The 19,769-nt window shown below is 61.7% G+C and overlaps 1 protein-coding gene across 3 annotated transcripts in view; it reads right to left on the reverse strand.

Moving 5' to 3' along the window:
• Positions 1–19,769, reverse strand: part of ITPR1 (inositol 1,4,5-trisphosphate receptor type 1) — a 257,806-nt gene that overhangs the window by 65,824 nt on the left and 172,213 nt on the right. For all 3 annotated transcript variants that reach the window (XM_036266062.1, XM_036266061.1, XM_036266060.1), the window contains 2 exons: positions 15,391–15,523; positions 14,433–14,623 (listed from right to left, as the gene is read on the reverse strand). In XM_036266062.1, the coding sequence (XP_036121955.1) occupies positions 14,433–14,623; positions 15,391–15,523 (324 nt within the window). The remainder of the gene's footprint in view (positions 1–14,432; positions 14,624–15,390; positions 15,524–19,769) is intronic.

The raw sequence follows: 19,769 nt of genomic DNA on the forward strand, positions 1-19,769 counted from the left end.
ACAGGGCCACTGACACAGGGCTCCACCCAGCGAGCTCTGCGGGCTCCTCTGCACCTCCCGCCGTGTCTGTGCAGCGGGCAGAGACAGGGCTCTGGAGCCTGCGTACCCCCAAGAGTGGGCAGGCGAACAGCTGACTGGAACTGGGCGGGTTCGGCGAGGCCACTGTGAGCTCCTGGCCACAGCTTCCTCGTCTGGGGAAGGGGAAGGGGAAGGAGCCATGGCGGAGACGCCGGCGTGGGGCCTGGCACCTGGGAGGCATTTCACACCTGCTGCTCCCCCTCCCCTGCTCTCAGCACCCGGACTGTGTGCCGTCTGCCACCTTTCTGCCCGTGGGTGTCCTTGCTGACGCGCTCGGGGGTACCAACAGCGCCGAAGAGAGAGGCAGACGCCAGGGTCTCATGGGCCGTGCTCCCCAGTCATCGTCTGGCTTCTGATGGGGATGATGGAGCACGATGCTGCCGTTGAATCTGAAATCACTGGCGACCACAGAGCTGGGGCGATTGTTGTGACCTCACAGGCGGGTGGAGTCATCGGCCCCAGATTCGAGGTGCGGCTCCAGACCCAGGCGGGTGCTGAACGACCCCGTCAGTTTGGCCTCCCTGCACGGACCGCCTCGCGGGCACAGGGGCCATGAAGGAGCCAGACGGAAACACAGCAGCGAAAGTCCTGGGATCCTTTCTCGGGGACGCCGTTCACACGTGCAAGTGAAACGCCTCAAGGGAAAAGCCCAACAGAGCAAAACAAACCGAACTGTGACAACCCCGCTCGACCGCAGAATCCAAAGAAAAGTAAATGCGCTCCGGCCGTCCGAGGGCGAGGGCATTGCTGACCAGCAGCACACCGCCAGGCACCGCGGGTGCCGTCCGGAGGGGCCCGGTTCCACTCCGTCCTCTGCTCCGCCCAGCACTGTGCGGTCAGAGCCGCCTGGAGCCCGAGGGACGCGCTCCGGGACCCTTCTCCCATCCCCACATCCCTCTCCCTGGGTTCGGGCCCGGCAAGCGGCTCCCCCTGGCTCCAGGGAACATCCTGGGGACACGACCGTGAGCTGTGCAGTCAACGGCCCAGAGGACGGGTGCGGTGGACTTCACAGCGCTCACCTGCGCAAGCGCCGCTCCGTGTACCGGGATGGCTTTGGCGTCAGTCACGGCACCCAAGCAGGTTGCAGCCCGAGCCAACTTGGTGCCCTTTAAAAGCACTGACTCGAGGTTGGCAGGGGCCCTGGAGACCCCCTAATCCAGCCTCCCCCGGTGACGTGTCTCACTGCATCCAGGAGGCATTTCATGCTCCCCAGTTGCTACGCTCCGACCATGCTGGCCGCCCCCAGCTCCTGCAACCACAGACCCATGCCAACCTCTCCGTCCGAATGCCCTGCACACTGCCGGGTCTCCTCTCCCCGTCAGGGCTCAGCGTCAACGGCACCTCCCCAGGGAAGCGGGCTCTCCCTCACACCTCCCCAGTTTGTATTTGTTGCACTGTGATCTGGTCTCGCATCCACCTAACCCGCATGGCTCTCATCCCTGACTGCATCATGGCCACCTCACAGGGTGCCTGGCGCCCCTGGTGCTCAGTGCGTGTCCCAACAGATGACAACGGTCCTGAAGGGCTTCCAAAGGTCTTTACCGACGAGCTTCGCACCTAGGGCAGCTAAGTGCAACCCGATGACCAAGGACCCCCTGACAGCTGCCCTGCCTGTGGGTCCCGTGGCCGCCACCGCCTCCAGCTGGCATGGGGGACGGTCATCGCAGGATCTGGCCGCCCCCCGATGTGGTGACCGACAACAGGCACTGGCTGGGCAGCTGCGGGCCTGGGCTACAAGGACGCTGACAGAACACATTTCTCCAAGACGGTGCAGTGGCTGCGGCTGAAGCGTGGCCCTTCAACAGCGATCGGGGGTTCCCAGTCCCGAATTCAGCGAGACAAGGGGCTTGCTGATGGCAGGTGGCTGACAGGACTGTCCCTTTCGTGTCTGGACACCCTGACGAAAAGTGTGAAACCCAGAGCCAGGAAATGGGCAGAAACACCGAGAGCGCCCCGACCCTCCCACACAGGAGCTCTGAGGACCCCACGACGTGTGGACAGGCTTCTTTGCGAAAAGGCCGCTCACAGCGGAAGCAGCCGTGCGCGCGGTGACCAGTGGTCAGGGTCTCAGAGGCTGGCTCCGAGCGCGTGCCCGGGGCCCCGGGCAGGTCCAGGGAGAACAGTGTCCACGGCGGAGCCCCCCGGAGGAGCCCCAGAGGGAAAGTCCCTGCGCTACTCAGAGGGAAGAGAACCGGCACCTGGGCCCGGGATCCGGGTATTGCGTGCAGATGTCTGACCAGTCAACGGGGAGTCGGGCGCCTCCAGTATTCTGACAGGCCCGTGGCTAAGACGCGCTCGGGCCAGGCAGGGCGGCTTGGGGATCTTCGGGCTGTTTGTTCAAAGCCTGTCCTCACGAGAAGGCCTTTTTCTTTTCTAAGAACACTTCATCCCCATCCTCACGTGTTTCAGTGCCGGGCCCAGGCACGGCCGGGTGCGGGCAGCCCTCCCGGGAGCAGATCCGTTTCCCGGCCGAGAACTGGGGGGAGCGGCCACTTCAAACAAAGCCCAGGCTGCGTGACGTCGACGTCCACGCTCCGGGATTAGGGCTGGGGACACACGTCCCCTTGCCTTGGGGGGGCCATGCACCACTGAGCAGTCCGTCTCCGGGTGAGATCAAAGACTTCCAGGAGGGTCCCCGAGACGGAGGGGCTGGAAGAACACACCTCCGTCCAAACTCTCCCGACGTCCCGAGGCCGCACACGGACGCGCTCCCAGGGGAAGGAAGCATGTCCTGTTTCTGGTGACAGGTCCAAGAATCCTGAGTGGGTGTGAGGAACAAGGACACTTACAGATTCCGAAGGCAAGGGGAGAGAGAAGGGAGGGGGCAGGAAGGAGTCAGGGAAGGGGGAGAGCCACCCGAGGCACCATGGCAACGAGCTCGTCCACCTACCCTGGCCGCCCACCCACGGCCAGATTCTCTGCTGACGTCTTTGAGAACAAGCTGGCTCCTACCAGCTCAGGAAGGTGAGCAAAGCCAGCGAGCTCATTAAATCCCTTCCCAGCGACTCTTGCCTGCCTGCCTGCAGACACTCGGCAAGGATGATATAAATAGAAGTTATGTAACAGCCCTGTGGGTTCCTGTGTGTACCCAAAAAATGCAGCGTGACCTTGTCTGTCTCTGGAGCGCCTTCCTCGGCCGGCGGGCGGAGGCTCGACTCTGGTCGAGGATCATACTCAGGTTTAGACGGCAGGACACAGGTTTCTGAATGAAAGGCGCTCAGGGCTCAGGGCGATGGTCCGAGTTCGGCGCCCTCGGGGCCAAGTCCTCCTGGGGTTTAAAAGCAGTCTACTCTCTCGCTATGAAACAGAATCTCCAGGACTCTTGGGCTTCCTCAGAACACTCCCTGATGGAGCCAGGATTAGTACTGACCCCAAGAGCAAGAACCACGGGCAGAGGGCTTCTGGGGTGTTCCGAGGGAGACCGGAGCACGCAGGGCGCGTACACAAAGCTAACAGACGGACTCCAACCCCTCCAGGCGTGAGTGGTGGTCTCTCTCTCGACAAGCAGGACAGGAAGCCCCGGCCTCCTCAGAGAAGCCCCGGTACCCCGAGTGGGCAGCGCAGAGGGGAGCAGACGCGGCCGACAGCAGCCCGACCGCTCGGCCTCGGTGCCGCCGGGGCCTCTGGACAGACCCGCTGTGCATCTTCGCCAGGGGTGTGCTCAGGGGGGTGAGCCTGCAGGCTCTGCTGCTGGGCCCAGTCCTCTGCATCTGTCGGACCCGTCGATGCCACGAAGGTCTCTGAGGAACTGTTACCATGGGAACGGTCCCTCTCCAGCATCCTTCCAGAAACGTCACAGGGGTCGGAATATGTGGTGCCCTTGGTCTCGGCGAGATATTTTCTGTTTGTTTGGTGTGTTTTTTTCATTTCAGAACCGTGGCTTCAACTGAGAAGCCTTTCAAACCTACAACGCCAGGAAGGGTTGTGAACGCCAATGTCTTCAAGGGACAGGGGTTAATCCCACAGGACCGGGGGGGGGGGGGGGGGGCACTGGCAGGGAGCAGGGGCCACTCAGGCCCCACCCAGCGTTCCGGTTCAGGCCGCGTCGCTCTCAATGCGTCAGAGCAGCTAAGACGCAGACTGCCGGCCGGAACAGCTCGGAGGGTGAGCCCAGCGAGGGGCGCCGACTGCGTCCCCCCTGTGGGCTGTCCTCTCACCAGGCAGGGGGCGAGACACCAGCCTGACCCGCGGTGCCTCGCGGCTCAATTCCCCAGGAACAGCGGGCTCCGAACCATTGCATCATCTGGCCCCCAGGCAGCGCGTTGCCAGGTAACAAATGTGGGAATCCACTCAGAAAACTGTCTGTGACAATATACAACCTCCGCTCTGCCGCTGATACCCGAGGGGGCGTTGAAACACCGTGTTCTCTCCGCGCTCGGGCTTCGGGTGTGAAAACAGAACTAAATGGGATACTTCCTCTTGTAAACATAAGACAGGCACACAAGTCACGGCCGCACGGCGAGCTGGAGCTAGCGCAGGGGTTGGCGGCCCCAGAAAGCTCGGAGAAGCGAAGCTCAGCGGGGGACCTTCTCACGCCAGGGACGAGTCCGCCTCTGACCAGGGAACAGCCTCATCACGAGGACACGGGCGGAACCAGAGAAAGACCCATTCGCTCCGTAAAACTGAACTTGCTTCCACTGTGTGGCTCTTACGTCCACTTTGAAACTCACCGGGTAGCCGGGCAGTGGGCACTGGCCTCTTGGGCGGAGTACCAGAGCCTCCCCGACGCCGAGACAGGGCTCGCCGCACGCACAGCGCCGGGCGGGAGGTGGGCACCGGGCAGCCTGACGCGGCCTGAACTTACAGGCTCACTGGCAGGGTAGAGTCGAGAGATGTTTGAGGCAGACAGACCCGGGGTTCAAATCTCAGCTCTGCTAACTGGGGACTCTGGCTAGGACCCTGGCTCCTGGAGCTCAGTCTCCTCATCTGTAACTGGGGCTATCCCCCGATAACTCGTCACAGCACCCAGCGCCGTGCCCGCCTACAAAGGGCACTTTATAAAGACAACAAGTCCCTTCCTTTTCCTTCCCCAAACGAATACTCTTCAACCAGCCAAAGACTCATCTGTGGGGAGAATCCGGCTCGTTGTGCAAACGAGACCTGACAAGCCTCACAGAGGACATGCCCTTCAGGGGCCGGAAAAAGGAAGCTGGGAGCTGGGGGCGTCACTTTCCACAGGCGCCCCGGTGGGTGAGCCCCCCGTCTCCGGAGAGGACGCACCAGCTCCCCTTCCCGTCTCTGCCAACCTGGGCGCCTGGGACCCCTGCGGGTGAAGCAGCAGGAGGGCGCACGTTGGTTTTATTTGTCGTCCCAGACGCCCAGCCCCGGGGAGGAGTCCTTAGAAGTTAAGACAGTTTTGTGTGGCCCTCGGACGATGTTTAAACATCCACGGGCGCTTGGCAGGCAAAGGTTCCCAGCCCTGCGAGCCCACACGGAGTCATTTCCTACAGACCGCGCCCCCTCATCGGCACACAGTGCGACTTCTCTAGGGAACTCGGGGTGCGGACAGACTTGGTCTGTCCCCTTGGGTCTTACAGTGACCGTCCATTTACAGTGTGATGACCACCACCGGAAATGAACTGCCCAGAGACAGAGGGCGCGTCCCTCAGGGAGCTGGGGCACCCGAGTCCGTGGCGGGGCTGGCCACGCGCGGGGCAGCTTCGGGCAGTGAGCGTGGGAAGTGTGAGGACCGGGCGGGGCCAGGTCAGGAGGCTGCCAGCAGATGTCATCGGGGTGGCCATGGGCCCCGCCCTCGGAGGAAGACTGATGGCAGGGAGCAGGTGGCCAGGCCTCCGTTCAGGGGCGTGGAATGCCGGAGACGGGGTGGGCGCTGCAGGGGCGATCTATCTCAGCCACGCAGGTGGAGGGCAACCGGCCTCAGGACTGGGACCGCCCGGGGTGGCAGGTGGGGTGGCAGGGGGGGTGGCAGCTGGGGTGGCAGGTGGGGTGGCAGGGTGCTCTGAGGCCAAATCCCAGCCTCTCCACTGGCCACTGGGCATCATTTAACCTCAAGGTGTCAAGTGTCTGGCTGACTAAAAATCCCGAGTGTGGGCTATAAAACGTCTCGAAGGTAGCGTGGGCACGGGGGGAGGAGGCCGATGACGGCGCCCCGTCTCGTGGTGGGGCCCAGGGACAGACTGGAGAACCAGAGGCAGCGGGGGAGGCTGCTGCTCGGCAAGCCCGGGCGAGAACCGAGGGACAGGTGGGGCCCACGGGGTTTGCGGAGACCTGGGACGGCGCAGAGGCTCTGACACAATGGTGTGAGCTCACTCCGGGGGTGGGAGGAAGAGAAGACAAACAGGCTGGAGAGCAGGCGGCAACGCTTCCGATGTTTCAGGCTTAAATGTTGGCGCGGCAGGAAGCTCTGTGCTGGCCACTAGGAAAACCAGCGCGCGAGGCAAGAGGCCGCGAGGAGCGGACAGGGTCCGGGGGCAGGTGACGCCGAGGCCCCGACACCAGCCCGGGGAGAACTCCGCCTCCGTCCGCCTTCCGAATCCGAATCCGCCTTCAAAAGTGGAAACGGGTGAAGGAACGCACCCTGGCGGGGCCGTGAAGGACAGGAGAGAACGTAACCTCCCCGAAGAAGGGAACAAAAAGCAGGGCCCCCTCTTCCCCTGAATCCCCACGTCCTAGCTGAGTGCGTGGTCCCAGCGTCGAGGGACCCAGGGCAGCAGTCACCTGGGGGCTCGCCAGGCCCTGTCACTGCTGTCCCAGGCTGAGAACACAGGCAGGGCCGGCTTTCCCCGAGGCAGCTTACTGTCCAGGAGCAAGGATGCAGCACTCCGGCCGGCAAAGGCCTCCGGCCACGGGCCAAACAGCAAATGAACAAATAGTCTGGGCTTCGAGGTGCTCTTGGGTCTTTGCTCCCAAACGCTGCCCACGCGGCGCGAGGGCAGCCGCACGGTGCCACGGGAGTAAGGTGGCCGCGCTCCGTGCCACCCGATTCACAGAGCAGGCGGGGCCGGCGTGCGGGCAGGTGCCCGAGGCTCTCTGCGCCCCGCCGTCATCGGGGACAGTGGGGCAGACACCACCTTGCGCTAGAACTGCAGGAGAGAAAGGGGGAGAGGCCTGACTTGTGGACGAACAGGATGGAAGGAGACGCTGGCCCTACGGACAGCGGTTCTCACGTCTGCTCTGTGTTCAGCTCTGTAGTCAGACTCTGGAGACTGTGGAAACCCGAGGTTCCCCTGAAGAATCTCCTAGCAACTAATCCTTGCACATGGGGTTTGCAGGAAGGAAGATGAACACTGTCCCCAGCCCAGCCTCAGTGTCCTCGCCGGACGGAGCGCGGACACGCGCATCACCGTGCGCTCTGCCTGAACCGCTGGCTGCTCGGGAGGGAAGGAAGGATGAGCACCAGCTCTCCGACTCCTCCCATAGCCCAGCCACGGTCGACGGCCCCTCGGGCCACCTCAGCCCCACGGAGCGAGCCTCAGGGGACCCAGGTGAGAAGGAGCCACGTGGATGCCCGACACCGTGCACTGACTTCTAGCCCTGCAGCAGGACCGAGTGCAGGGGTCCCCACGCGGTCCAGGGCCAGCTGCCCCTCCCCGAGCGGGTCCCTCTCCTCTCCGGGGGAGTTCATTCAGGGCTCATATTCCCAAGAGCGGTGACTACTTCAGAAGTTCGAGTTTCTACCTCAGAATCTGGATTTAGAGCAATAATAGACACCGGTTTCCTGGGGATGGACAGAAAGGAAGGTGCGTAGGTCCACGGAATTATTTGGACCACCTCCCCCAAAATAGAGCAGGAGCCCTGGCCAGGGGCTCAGATGCTGGGAGTGTTCAATTCACAGTAAGGCACATACCCAGGTTGTGGGTTCGATCCCCAGTCGAGGTGCATGTGGCAAATGACTAATCAGTGTTTCTCTCCCCCCCTTCCTTTCTGTTAAAAAAACACACACACAAAAAAAACTCAATGAGAAATACATCCTCAAGTGAGGATTAAAAAAAAAAAAAGGAAGGAAACAGAGGCCTGGGCCCAGGAGCCCTCACAGGCACAGAGCGACTGCCCCGCCCAGAGCCTGTCGGTCGGGCCACGCGGCCCCAACCCTGCACCCCCCGCAGCGTGTCCCGTCCGGGACCGGGGGCCACGTGTGAACACAACACAGAGCCCAGTGCCCTCGTCCAGGCCGGCTGCCCCGTAAACCACGACCCAGAGGCAGAACATCAGGAGTCGGACTTCAGACAGAAAATAAATTTAATAAAATGAAACCTTAACGATAACATCTTACTAACGAAGGTCACCGCCGCATTTCCAGGTCTTTGTGACCCCAGCACTGCCCGAGGCCCTTCTGTGGGCATCCACATCTCAGGACCCGAGAGGCGGCACCTGGTCAGGAGCCAGGCCTCGAACCCAGGCCTCCGCCCACCTCAACAGCAGCACCCGCTTCCGCAGCGTCTCCCGCCGCGCACCTCGCCCGTGACACAGGTGACACGAGCTGCAGCCTGTCCTGCGGCAGCCCGAGGTCACCCAGCCGCGGGGCGGAGCGGGATTCCACGCAGGTGTCTCACTCTGGAGAGCACCTCCTTCCCGGGCATCAGCTTCCTGTGTCGGCGGTCTCCCGAGGGCCTGACCCTGGCCACCACCCTCAGCTGGCTGATCTGGCCCTCGGGCCACCGCCCCTGTGCTCCTGCCCGCGGCCCCCACGCAGTCGGCCTGCTCTGCAGACCCGCTGGTTCCCACGCGGATGAGCCCCGAGGTCAGAAAACACCATCAGGCCTGACTCATTTCTGACGGCCCTGCCAAAAACAACACCCTTTGACGTAACTCCTCACAGCAGCCTTCCTCCTCCGCTGCCCGTCAGATGGCCCTCGTCTCCAGAAAAGGGAACCAGGCCTCGCCCACGGGGTCAGAGGCGGGCGAGCCAAGGCGCCCCCTCCGCTGCCCTGGCTCCTGCCGGCGGGGATTCCACGTCCACCGCCCGGGCCGAGCGTCGGCCCGCAGACAGGCGCTGAGCGAGCCGGACAGGGGTGCCGCCCCGCCCGCCAGCCCGCTCCCTCAGCGCGCTCGCCTCGGCCAGGCCTGCGGATGCGGAGAAGGAAGCCTGCCTGCTCGTGTCCGCTCGCCAGGCTTGGCCGCGGGCAGCCACCCGCCTCGGAAAATGCTCTGTGCTTCTGCGACCGAAGTGGTCAGTCCCCAGTTGGTATCCAGCCCCCTTAATCCCCCGTGAAGCTCCCTGTGCTCACCTCAGCACATCTGTCCCCAAACATCTGTACTTGGTAAAGAGACCCAAACGCTGTCTCTGTCCCAACACACACTCGGCTCCTCCGCTTCCCCAGGCAAGACGGGCTCTGGCCCCCCGCAGGGGGAGGAAGCAGGGACCGTCCCAGGTGCTGGAGGACATCTCGGGAGGGAGAAACACACACTGGCAAGGGCTCAGGACGGCATGCCAGGGCCGTGAGCCTTGCTGAGCCCTGTGGGTGCCAGAACCTAATTCAGAAGCAAACGCTTGTTTCTTAGCTTCCCACTTGCTATAATACATCGAACAGAAAGGAGATTTCTTCTGGGGCTGGAAGGCCGGGGTTGGCTCTTAAACAGAGGCTTGGGCCATGGCTCGGCGACCTCACCCATTCCTGGGGAGCCCAAGGGTGGCGGGTCATCACTGCCTGGGTCCTAGGGCTCGCCCGTGCAGTCTGAGCTGCTCTGAGGGCCCCCAGGTAGGAGGAAGGTTGGGGGCAACGTCCATCTTCAGATGTGACCACCCTCAGAGAAGCCGGGGCAGGGACAGAGGTGCTGGAAGATGGGGACACTGGGCTGGGGCGTAGCCTCAATCCGGCATCCAGGTGTTTCCGGCTCCGTGACGACGTGCAGGGCGACGAGGGTCCAGGAGGGGGCGCTGAGCAGAACTGTGCGTCTCGGCTTCGGATTCCCATCAACCACACCTCCGAGGACTGGGCCGTGGAGCTCACACCTGGGCCGCGATGGCCGCAGCGACCTGGTCCTCGGGGCAGGGCTGGGTTTTTACACATCACGCAAAAAGGGAAGGCTGCTTCTGCTGACGGGCTGGGCTTCCGGGGGGCACTGAGCTCCTCCTCTGGAGACTGCGGTGTCCCTTCTCTGCATCTGTGGCAACCAGCTCGAGGCTTGACGGGCGCATGGTCGGTGCTCAGTCCACTGGGGGGGACCAGTCTCCAAAGGCGCCCCCACAGTTCCCTCCTCCCTGCAACAGGAGGCGGAGCTTCCCCCTCCCTCCAGAGCCCCGGGGCCTCCGGACTGGCTTTGACCCCCACAGTGTGGCAGAAGCATCGTGCTAGGAATTGCAAGCCCAGGACTCACAAGGACTGGGAGCTTCCACTCCCGCCTCTCCAACCACTGCTCCTTGGATTCCAGCCACCGTGCTTAGGGAGCCCAAACCACAGGGAGAGGCCACACGGAGGGGAACCCGGCGACGGCCCGGCTCAGCCCTCAGCGGGGACCTCAGCCTTTCAGGCTCAATCAGCGCCATGGCTCCAGCCCCAGCCAAGATCCCACGCAGCGGAAGAACCACGCGGCTGAGCCCACGCCCACTGAAACAGGCAGGTATCCGAGGGGCTGGTGGTTTAACCCCTCAGCAGTAACTCCGCGATAGCGTGGAGGAGGGGACAAGGGGCGCAGGGGCTGAGATCTGCTTCCTCAGCTCTGCGACGGGGACAACCCTGTGCCAGACACGTCACTGCTCTGGGAGACTCCAGCAAGGCAGCTCCAGGGAAGGATGCGGTCGGCAGTGGTCAAGGAAACGTGTCTGTCCACCGAGCTGTGCAGCCAGACGCCCCTCCCTTCGAGCCTTCGGGGTGACACGGAGCTGCTCTGCAGGCGGGGGGAGCCGCCTCCTCCTGAGGAACGAGGCCACTCAGGCGAGGAGGGGCCCAGCCGCCTCAGCCCGTCCCTGGCTCTGCCGTGTCGCTGCTACGATCTGGGGCAAGTTCCTGAACGATCGTGTGCTCTGTGTCCTCATCTGTAAGACGGCCGGCTCTGGGCACCGGCCTCCCAGGGAGGCCGTGGTGGGGGAGGGGAGCTCCTGGCCCACGGAAAGCTCTTCGTCAAGGTGGGTTATCGTCATCGCCGCCGTGAATTTTTACTTTGATGCTTTTAAATGATCGTACAGTGAAACGGGCTTACTGGTGCACAGTTCTACAAAGTCCCACACACGTGTGGAGGGCCCACAACAGCTCATCCCCCGAAAGCCTCGTGCGGGCTGGCCCTTCAGCCGACTCCTGCCGTCCACTCTGCACACGCTGACCTGGGCTCCGTCCGCCCCGCTCCTCCGGGAATGTCACAGAAACGGAACCTTGGCGCGGGCCTTTGAGACCGGCTTCTCCCCAGCACGAGGCCTCAGAGACGCCCCAAGACGGCCTTCATCAAAGTTCCCTCCTGCCACTGCCGAGCAGGATTTTGCTGTAGGGATGTCCCCTCCTCTGTCCAGTCACTATCTTTTCAATAACGCTTTTCCCAAACTAGGGAACGTTTCGTAAATGGAATCACCCAGCCGTCACTACCGGCTTCTAAGAATTCATGGGGAAGTATCTAATAATTGCTAAAAAAAGAAAAAAACACCAAAAAACCAAAAAAGTTCCGATTCAAAGCTGCCGGGACCCCAGGAGCCCACACTCGGTCTCACACTCGACATAGATACGGGAACAGAAACCAGGTCTAGCGCCCCCACTCCCACACAAACCGGACCGGAAGGCGGGCCTCGTCCCCATTCTGTGAATGGGGGGCGGGGGGAGCCCTGTTCTCGACCAGCAGCATGGGGTCTGGCGCCCCTGCAGCTCCCGAGGTGGCCCCTCCTGCCACCTGTCCGGAGGCCAGGAAGCCCACCTGGCCACAGACCGAGCTCCCTTCCTGGCGGTCCCGCGTCACGGGAACAGGAAGGGACGGGGCGGGGACGGTGCCTGGCCACGCCGCAGCCTGGGCCGAACGCACACACTTCCCGGCTCGCCACTTCCTCCTGCGAGCCGGCTCGCTCGGGCAACACTCCGCGTCACTCCCCGCGGCTGCAGCGAGACTGTCCGGAGCTGGACCTGAACAAGCGGAGCCCACGTCATTTTCTCGGAGGAAGAGAAGCCCGAGGCCGGCGGGATCTCAGTCAGCTCCAGGCTGGGACACATTTCCCTGGAACCACAGGTCACTCAGGAGGCGAGGGGTAAGGGTTAGTGCTCCCGCCAACCCCCCAGACCACAGAAAGGGGGAGGGGGCGCCCGCAGGGCCGCCCCATCCTGGTCCTGGCAGGGCGACAGGCCACCGCGCCCAGCCCACCCACGGCCCGCGAGCTCCCTGCAGAGAACAGCCCCCTCCCCGGGGGCTGGAGCCCTGGAGCTGAGCCGTGGCATTTCATCTGGAGTCTGAGCATATGAGTAACAAATGTGTGAAAACATGAAACTAATAGTCATCATTACTTTACAAGATAAAGGACTTGAAGGAAAAACAGCTTCTGTGCGCCTTGCCATCAGCACCAGGGTACGCTGTGAACAACACGGCACCCAGCCAGCGCGCCGCACTTGCTCCTTCCCTAGCGGACGGTGTCTTCGTGGGCTCCTCCTCCAGACCCCGAAGCCCCGAGAGCCCCGGCCTCTGACCTTTTCATCCCCCACATCGCGTCTCAGGTGCCACCCGCCAACCCTGACGAGCTGTCAGTGTCCAGGCCTAGAGCAGGGAGTGCTGGGGTCTCCACTCCTGGGCTCCTGCCCCTCACCCCTGAACCTTGGGCTCCAGGGCTCTTTCTCTCCCTGTTTTTTCCACCGAGGTGTAACGGGCGCAGGAACGCACAGTGGTAACCGCACGGTTCACGGAGTCCGAAACAGGCAGGTACCCACGCAGCATCACCACCAGACTGGGTGCAGATGGTCTCCTGCACCCCAGAGGCTCCTTGTGTCCCCCATCACAAGCAGTGGGACAGTGCGGCCATGGCCATGGGTGATCAGGACTGCAGGACACACCACCATCACGGCCAGACTCACGTCCAACAATCCCCACGGGCCACAGCTCCGGTGTCCAGGCCAAAGGCGGGCGTGGGGCAGGCCGGCCACTGGCACAGTCAGCTCCACGCAGCAGTGATGAGCTTCAGAAGTCCGTGCTGGGGCGCATGGGGACAGAGTGCGAGGGGACGGGCCGCCAGCCAGACGCTGCCGCACGGGGTGCTGGCGGGAAGGGTGAGTGGGGGCTGAAATCCAGCCTGTGCCCCCCTTGTCCAGCCAGGTCCCCCGGCCTGGGGCACGCCTGCCCACAGCAAGACGCATCCTTTCCCAATCGGCACAGAGAACCAGGCACCATTAGCCCAGACTCTGAATTCACATTCAAGACCAAGAATTGTCATGTCCAGTCAAATACACACACAGGGGCGAACTGCATTGGATGCAAATGACCTCAATGAAGCTGTTTGCAAAACATACGTCTGCGTGTACACTCGGCTCGGGGACCTTCCTCGGAGCCAGTGAAGACGGAAGAATGCAGCACGGAGAAGGGCGTTAAAACATTTATAGGAAGAATTTCAATTGCCATTTTTACGCAAAAATTATCATTCGTTATGAGGTTGAGGTATACGGTATTCAAGTCCACTAAAATTGTTCCTTTAAGGTCTTCTACTAAGAATTCTAATTTTTATGTCCGGCCAGCGTGGCTCAGTGGTTGAGCATCGACCCTGAACCAAGAGGTCCCGGTTCGATTCCCGGTCAGGGCACATGCTCGGGTTGTGGGCCCGATCCCCAGTGGGGGGCATGCAGGAGGCAGCCAATCAATGTTCTCTCTCATCAATGTTTCCATCTTTCTCTCACTCTCCCCTCCTCTCTCTCTAAAATCAATAAAGGAAAAAAAAAATCTCGTTTTTATTATTTTTAAATATGCAGCATACCCAGCTAACACAGAATCATCTACTCATGTTTGACCAGCCTGGCCCGGCTTCTCCCTATCGATTCCGAGTGGTCTGCTTTCGCTGACCTGCGCAGGTGACCGGCGGAGAGCTGCCCAGTCAGCAGAGGGCGCAGATCTGCAGATATGAGCTCTACACAGGATATGCAGCCTACACTACTTCCGGGTCACCTTGTGATGGGACCCTCCGTGATCGTGGATAAAAACTGCAGACCCACATTTTCAATCCCGCACTGAACAAACCTCCTCGGGGTCCCGGCTCCGCCCAATCCTGGGCGGTTCCTCTGCACGTGCTCAGCGTGCCATCAACTGCAAATGTAACTCGTGTTTTGGAACCAAGTTGAATCATGACAGTGACCATGGCCAAGTGTCAACGGAATTCATTTTTCAGGACGACCGAATGCCTTGTGCTAAGAATGAGCTGCTGCTCGGACTCGAGTCGTGCGTCACTGGGTCCCTGGGTCCTGCTGCCCGGCGGGAGGCCTGTCCGCGGCCGCGCCAGCTCCTACCTGGATGGTGGTGTTGCCGCCCTCCAGAAGGGCGATGGCCAGCAGGATGCTCTCGTGGAACACTCGGTCGCTGGACGCGTTCATTATGAGGTCGATGACCAGATTGGAGGCCCCCTCCTTGTCCAGGTGGCACTGAACCTCGGCCAGGCTCATCTCACCCCTGCTCACGGAGCTGGACCCGGAGCCGCCCCCTGGAAGATGGAACACGGCTCGTTAACCACCATCGCAGCGGTGGGCCGCGCCATTCTCCACCACTACCTGGCTCTCAACACTCTGACGGTTCCCTCTCCTTCACCCTTTTCACCAGCACAGAGATGACGTGCCCCCGGTGCCCTGCCCCCTCCTGGGGTCCCCAGCCTCACATCTTGTTGCGTGACCTCACCACCGGAGTGAAGAGAGACCGTTTTGAGAGGTTGTGCCAGGCAGCTGTGGTTTAGAATCACCGGGAACTTTTGGGCAGAAAGCTAAGGACCTGTCTGGGATGACCCGGGAGCCTGGGGGTCACTAGAGCCACCGCCACGGCCTGAGCAGACCCGCTGCCTGTGTGCGAGGCTCATCAGCTGGGGACCCCCCCAGGAACCACCACGCCAGGGCAGCAGGCAGCTCACGTGCTGTGGGCACCCAGCTCCTGCCCCGAACACCCACAGCTGCGCCCAGTGTGCCCACACTTCCCTCCCCTGCAGCCGTGCGTGGGGCTCCGGAACACTTCAGGACGTGTGTTGAAGATTTCTATACGGGGACTTTGGGGTGAGCACCCACGAGAGTTTGGGAAGGCACCCAGCATGGGCGTCAGTGAAACTACAGCCCCTTCAGCAGGGACAGCGGTACCTGCCGCATGATGGGGGCCCCGAAGGAGCAAAGCAGGTCAACGACGCCAAAGGCAAAGACACGCGAGCTGCAGGCGGCACACGGGGCACACTCTGCTCACACGTGCGCCCACGGCCCAGCCACGGCCTACCTCCACCCCCAGGCTTGCTGGGTCCTCCCGGTGACAGCGGGCCATTGCCGAAGCTGGTGAGACTCTCTCTTCTTCCGGAAGGTCTGACGTTTCCATAGTAACGGTTGACCAAAATTTGCCTGAGCGCCTCACCCTTAATTCAAACAGGATAATGAAATCAGCTTCTGAATTTAACGCATAACTGAGCAACTAACAGTCAAAAGCAGAGGGTCCCCGTGTATCGCTGGTGCCGTTCCCCTCGTGAAAAATAAACTATTAATAAGAGCATTTGGAAGCTCTCCAGTTAACTCCTCCCAACGTTTCTCAGAAAACCAGATCATAAAAAAAGGTGAAGAATATTACATATCTGGCCCTGACTGATTTGGCTCAGCAGTTAGAGCGTCAGCCCACGGACCGAAGCGCTGCAGGTTCGACTCTGGTCAAGGGCACATGCCTGGGTTGCAGGTTTGATACCCGGCCCTGGTCAGGGTCGTGCGGGAGGCAACCAGTCGATGTGTCTCTTTCACATCGATGTTTCTTTCCCTCCCTCTCTCTCTCTAAAAACCAATGGAGTCTGGCCGGTGTGGCTCAGTGGCTGAGTGTCGACCCTGCACCAAGAGGTCACGTTTGATGCCCGGTCAGGACACATGCCCAGGTTGTGGGCCTGATCCCCAGTGGGGAGCATGCAGGAGGCGGCCAATGTTCTCTCTCATCGATGTTTCCATCTCTCTCTCCTTCTCCCTTCCTCCACCTCTAAAATCAATAAAGGAAAAAATAAATAAAAATAAAAACCAATGGAAAAATATCCTCGGGTGAGGATTAACCACCACAAAACATATCTGTATCTGAGGCCTCTCTCCCACAGTGATGAAGACAGAACATCAACTTTGAAGGGCAACTAACAGTAACAGAAACAACCCAAAAAGTCCCTCTGGGGTGAGCCAACACCAAGCGGACGCACTGGACATGTCCCAGGTCACTGTCCGCAGGCGGGTCTACATGTTGCGGAAGCACAGGGCTCACTCCCGGCCCCCAGGAGGAGATGATGAAATGACAGGCCGGAAGAAGGCCTTCCTCACAGGAGCCGACGGTGGCCGCGTGGCGGAGAGCCACTGTGCCGCAGGGGACAGACCGTGGCCAGGATCAGAGGCCAGTCAACGCGTGAGCCTCACAGACGAGCCGGCACGGAGACCACCGCGAGGCAGGGCGAGGGGGCGCCCGCCGAGAAACAGAAGGCTGGGATGAGCCCTCTCCTCCCGGAGGCCGCAAAGCAGCCCGGCCACGCCTAGACCCCTCCGGGTCTGCAGTCTCTAAAAGCCGAAGGCTGTGGGGACGGCGTGACTCCCTCCCAAGGACAGCGGGAGCAGGCGAGGAGTCCAGCGGAGCAGAGGCGCCGGCGGGCGCGTCGAGTCTGACAGCTCCCAGCAGACCGAGAGGCCAGCAGCTGGACGCTAGTCAGTGGAACGGAAAGTGGTTTGTTAATAGGCTCCGGGAACAGGTCTGGAGACTTCAAGTGGGGTGTTTGCACCGTGAGATGGGAGGGAGCTGACGGGAGGGGGAGGGGGCCCATGGGGTGGGAGGCCAGGGGCACCGGGCAGGGTCCCGGGCTGCAGACGTTTTCTCCTGTGACACTGCCCGATGCTGGTCAAAGTCGCGGACCCGCTGGGATGGACGCACAGGAGAGAAGGGGGGGCAGTAATGCCTCTTAGATGCAAGTCCAGAGAAGAAAGAAATCGGTTTTCTTCTCTCCGTTCTGCCCACTCGTGTCTCTCATGGGAGTTACTTCCATTAGCTCACGAAACTCATTCCCTACCTCACAAGGGCAAAGCCCAGTTCTGACAGTGCCTCCCTGGGAGGAGCCCCGTGTGACGTTTTCAAGTGCTTTTAAAATAAACTGCGTTGAGTGTCGTGCTTTTAACGGCCCGGAAAACCCCATTTTGGTAGAGATGGTGTGAGCTGGTGTTCAGACCTCGGGCACCGGCACAAACCTGTCCACACTCCCATCGCGAAGAGCAGGCTGTCAAGACGACGATGCTGAGAGCCGCACCAAGCTCGGAGGAATGTTCCGGAAAGCCCACCGAGGCGGGAAGAAGGGAAGGCGAGGTGCTCCCGCAGTGCTGCCAAGGGGAGATCTGGGGACGCACCCAACCGACGTTGAGTCTTTCGGGGAGCCAGGCTGAGCTCCCACGAGGGAGCCCGGCAGCAACGCAGCCGGTTCTCCGCCTGGACTCTCCGGCCCAGGAGCACAGCTCGGAGAGTGGACGGCTGGGTTGGGACCGGAGGCCACAGCAGCTGGGCGGCCGCCCTCACGGCAGGAATCTGGCCGGTCACAGGGCTGAATGATCGAGGCGGGTGACGGCCCAGCCAACACACGCACAGCCATCAGGGTGTCCCCAGCAGACCCTCAGCTCCCCAGTGCCCGAGGGCCAGAGCCGCTCGTTGAGACTTTCCGCTCCTGCGCTGGCCAGGGTCACCGGCACACCGCGGTCAGTCAGCCGTGAAGGAAGGGGAGGTGGAGAGAGAACACGGACCCTCGGAACACGCAGCTCCGGGAGCAGCAGCTGTGCGTGCTCAAAGCCCGGGGGCCAAACCCCAGCTACAGAGGGAGCTCCCCCACCTTGCGGCCTCTCCCTCTGCAGAGAGACCCTCACAGTTACCACAGCAACCGATGGATCAACCGGTACGCCTCCCCCATAACATCATGAAATGTGCTCAGGATGGAAAAAAGCCACCTGTACGTACCCTGCCCCACAGACCTTTGTTCTCTTCCCTTTACTGATGAGGCTGGGGGCATCTCGACCTCACCTTCTCCATAATAAATAAGCTGCAATGCAACATACAACACAGAGCACGCGGGCTTTTTGTTCTAAGCAAAGTGAGATTTGTTCCTTTTCTCAGAGGGAAAGAACAGAGAATTTTAGGTGAAAGGGACAGAAGACGACAATGGATGAGCACGACCGGAAGTCGGACGAGCCCCAGTGGAGACAGGCGGAGGAGAAGCCTGCCCCTCCGAGCTGGTGGACACGCAGAGCGGGATGAAGACGTGCAGGGAAAAGCCCCCGGGTCTGAGACAAGCGCGGCCCGGGTGCCGTCCCTTCTGCAGTGTGGGCACGTCAGCTGTTGGTCTCCGGTAAGAAATTCCACACACGTCATGACGAGACCGAGAGGCGAGTTCCGTTCACGCCCCGGGCCACGTGAGAACCGCGGCGGAGTCACGGCACCACGCTCCCTCCCGCCTGCAGCTCGGCTCACACGAGTTCCGCACCCGTCGGTGGGACCGGTGGGGAGGAGCGCCGAGGGGGCACCGTGTGCGTGTCGCCACCCGCAAAGAGGGGAAGGGTGACCTTTCGGCTCCCCGGTGCCAGCCGCTTACCACTCCTGAGCTCGGGGGAGGTCAGCGTCTCGCAAGAGCGCTGAGCTTTCACACCTTCGTCAGCACTGTGTAAAAATACCTTCCTTTTCCTGCCTGTTGTCTACCGCACCACCGAGGCGTCTCCGTGTGCACAGTGCCAGCAGCTGACACCCCATCCGGGTCCCCCCACTGTGCTGAGCGCTGTGTGTGCACACAGCCCACGGACTGGCCCTGGGCTGGAGACCATCATCCCCATTTTACAGAAAGAGAAACCGAGGCCCAGGGAGGTGAAATAGCTCTGCCCCAAGTCACACCGGGAGGGCCTGGCAAAGGGAGACCTGCTGAGACCACAGCCCACGCACTCGGGCAGCAGCAGCACTGCGTGTCCTGGGAGCCGAGGGCATGAGGCTCCCCTGAGGCCCGGGACGGGCATGGTTGGCGCCCTGGACACCGAGGGCCACAGTTCCAAGGAGGCCCGCTCACCGCCACTCATTTTCTAACCTCATGACCTTGGGGAAGGTGCCCAACCTCTCCGAGTCTCTGTTCCCTTGTCTGTGAAATGGGGATGCAGGCCGTGTCACTGGGTCAATGTCAGCAGTGATGACATCGACGCGCTAACGTACAAGGAAGTCTTAGCCAGTCACCGGCAGATGGCCAGCGCTCAGAAAACCAGGATGTCTGGTTAACTTCCCCCAACGGGCGCTGCGAGAGGCGACGGCCTTCTAGAACGTGGCTGGGTGAGGCCCAGGCAGCACCTGGAGGGAGCATCGACCCCCTGGAGGGAGCATCGAGCCCCTGGCCTCGAAGTCCGCCCCCAGGACTCCATGCAGAGACACACTCCCTTGTTCACTTCCTGTCGGGGAACCATCACAAACCACGTGTGGATTTGTGGACGTGCAGGCAGCTGCGGACCGTCAAAGGGAACCCTCCGACACGGCGTGACGTGGACAGAAGCAGGACGGAAAGCCGAGCGCTGAGGTCGCGCCGCCGTGAAGGCCTGCTGGTGGGCCCGCGCCCCCACGCGAGCCCGAAACCGCAGCTCGCTGGC

The sequence above is a fragment of the Molossus molossus genome, unplaced genomic scaffold (genome assembly GCF_014108415.1).
Source record: "Molossus molossus isolate mMolMol1 unplaced genomic scaffold, mMolMol1.p scaffold_m16_p_18, whole genome shotgun sequence".
Taxonomy (NCBI): domain Eukaryota; kingdom Metazoa; phylum Chordata; class Mammalia; order Chiroptera; family Molossidae; genus Molossus; species Molossus molossus.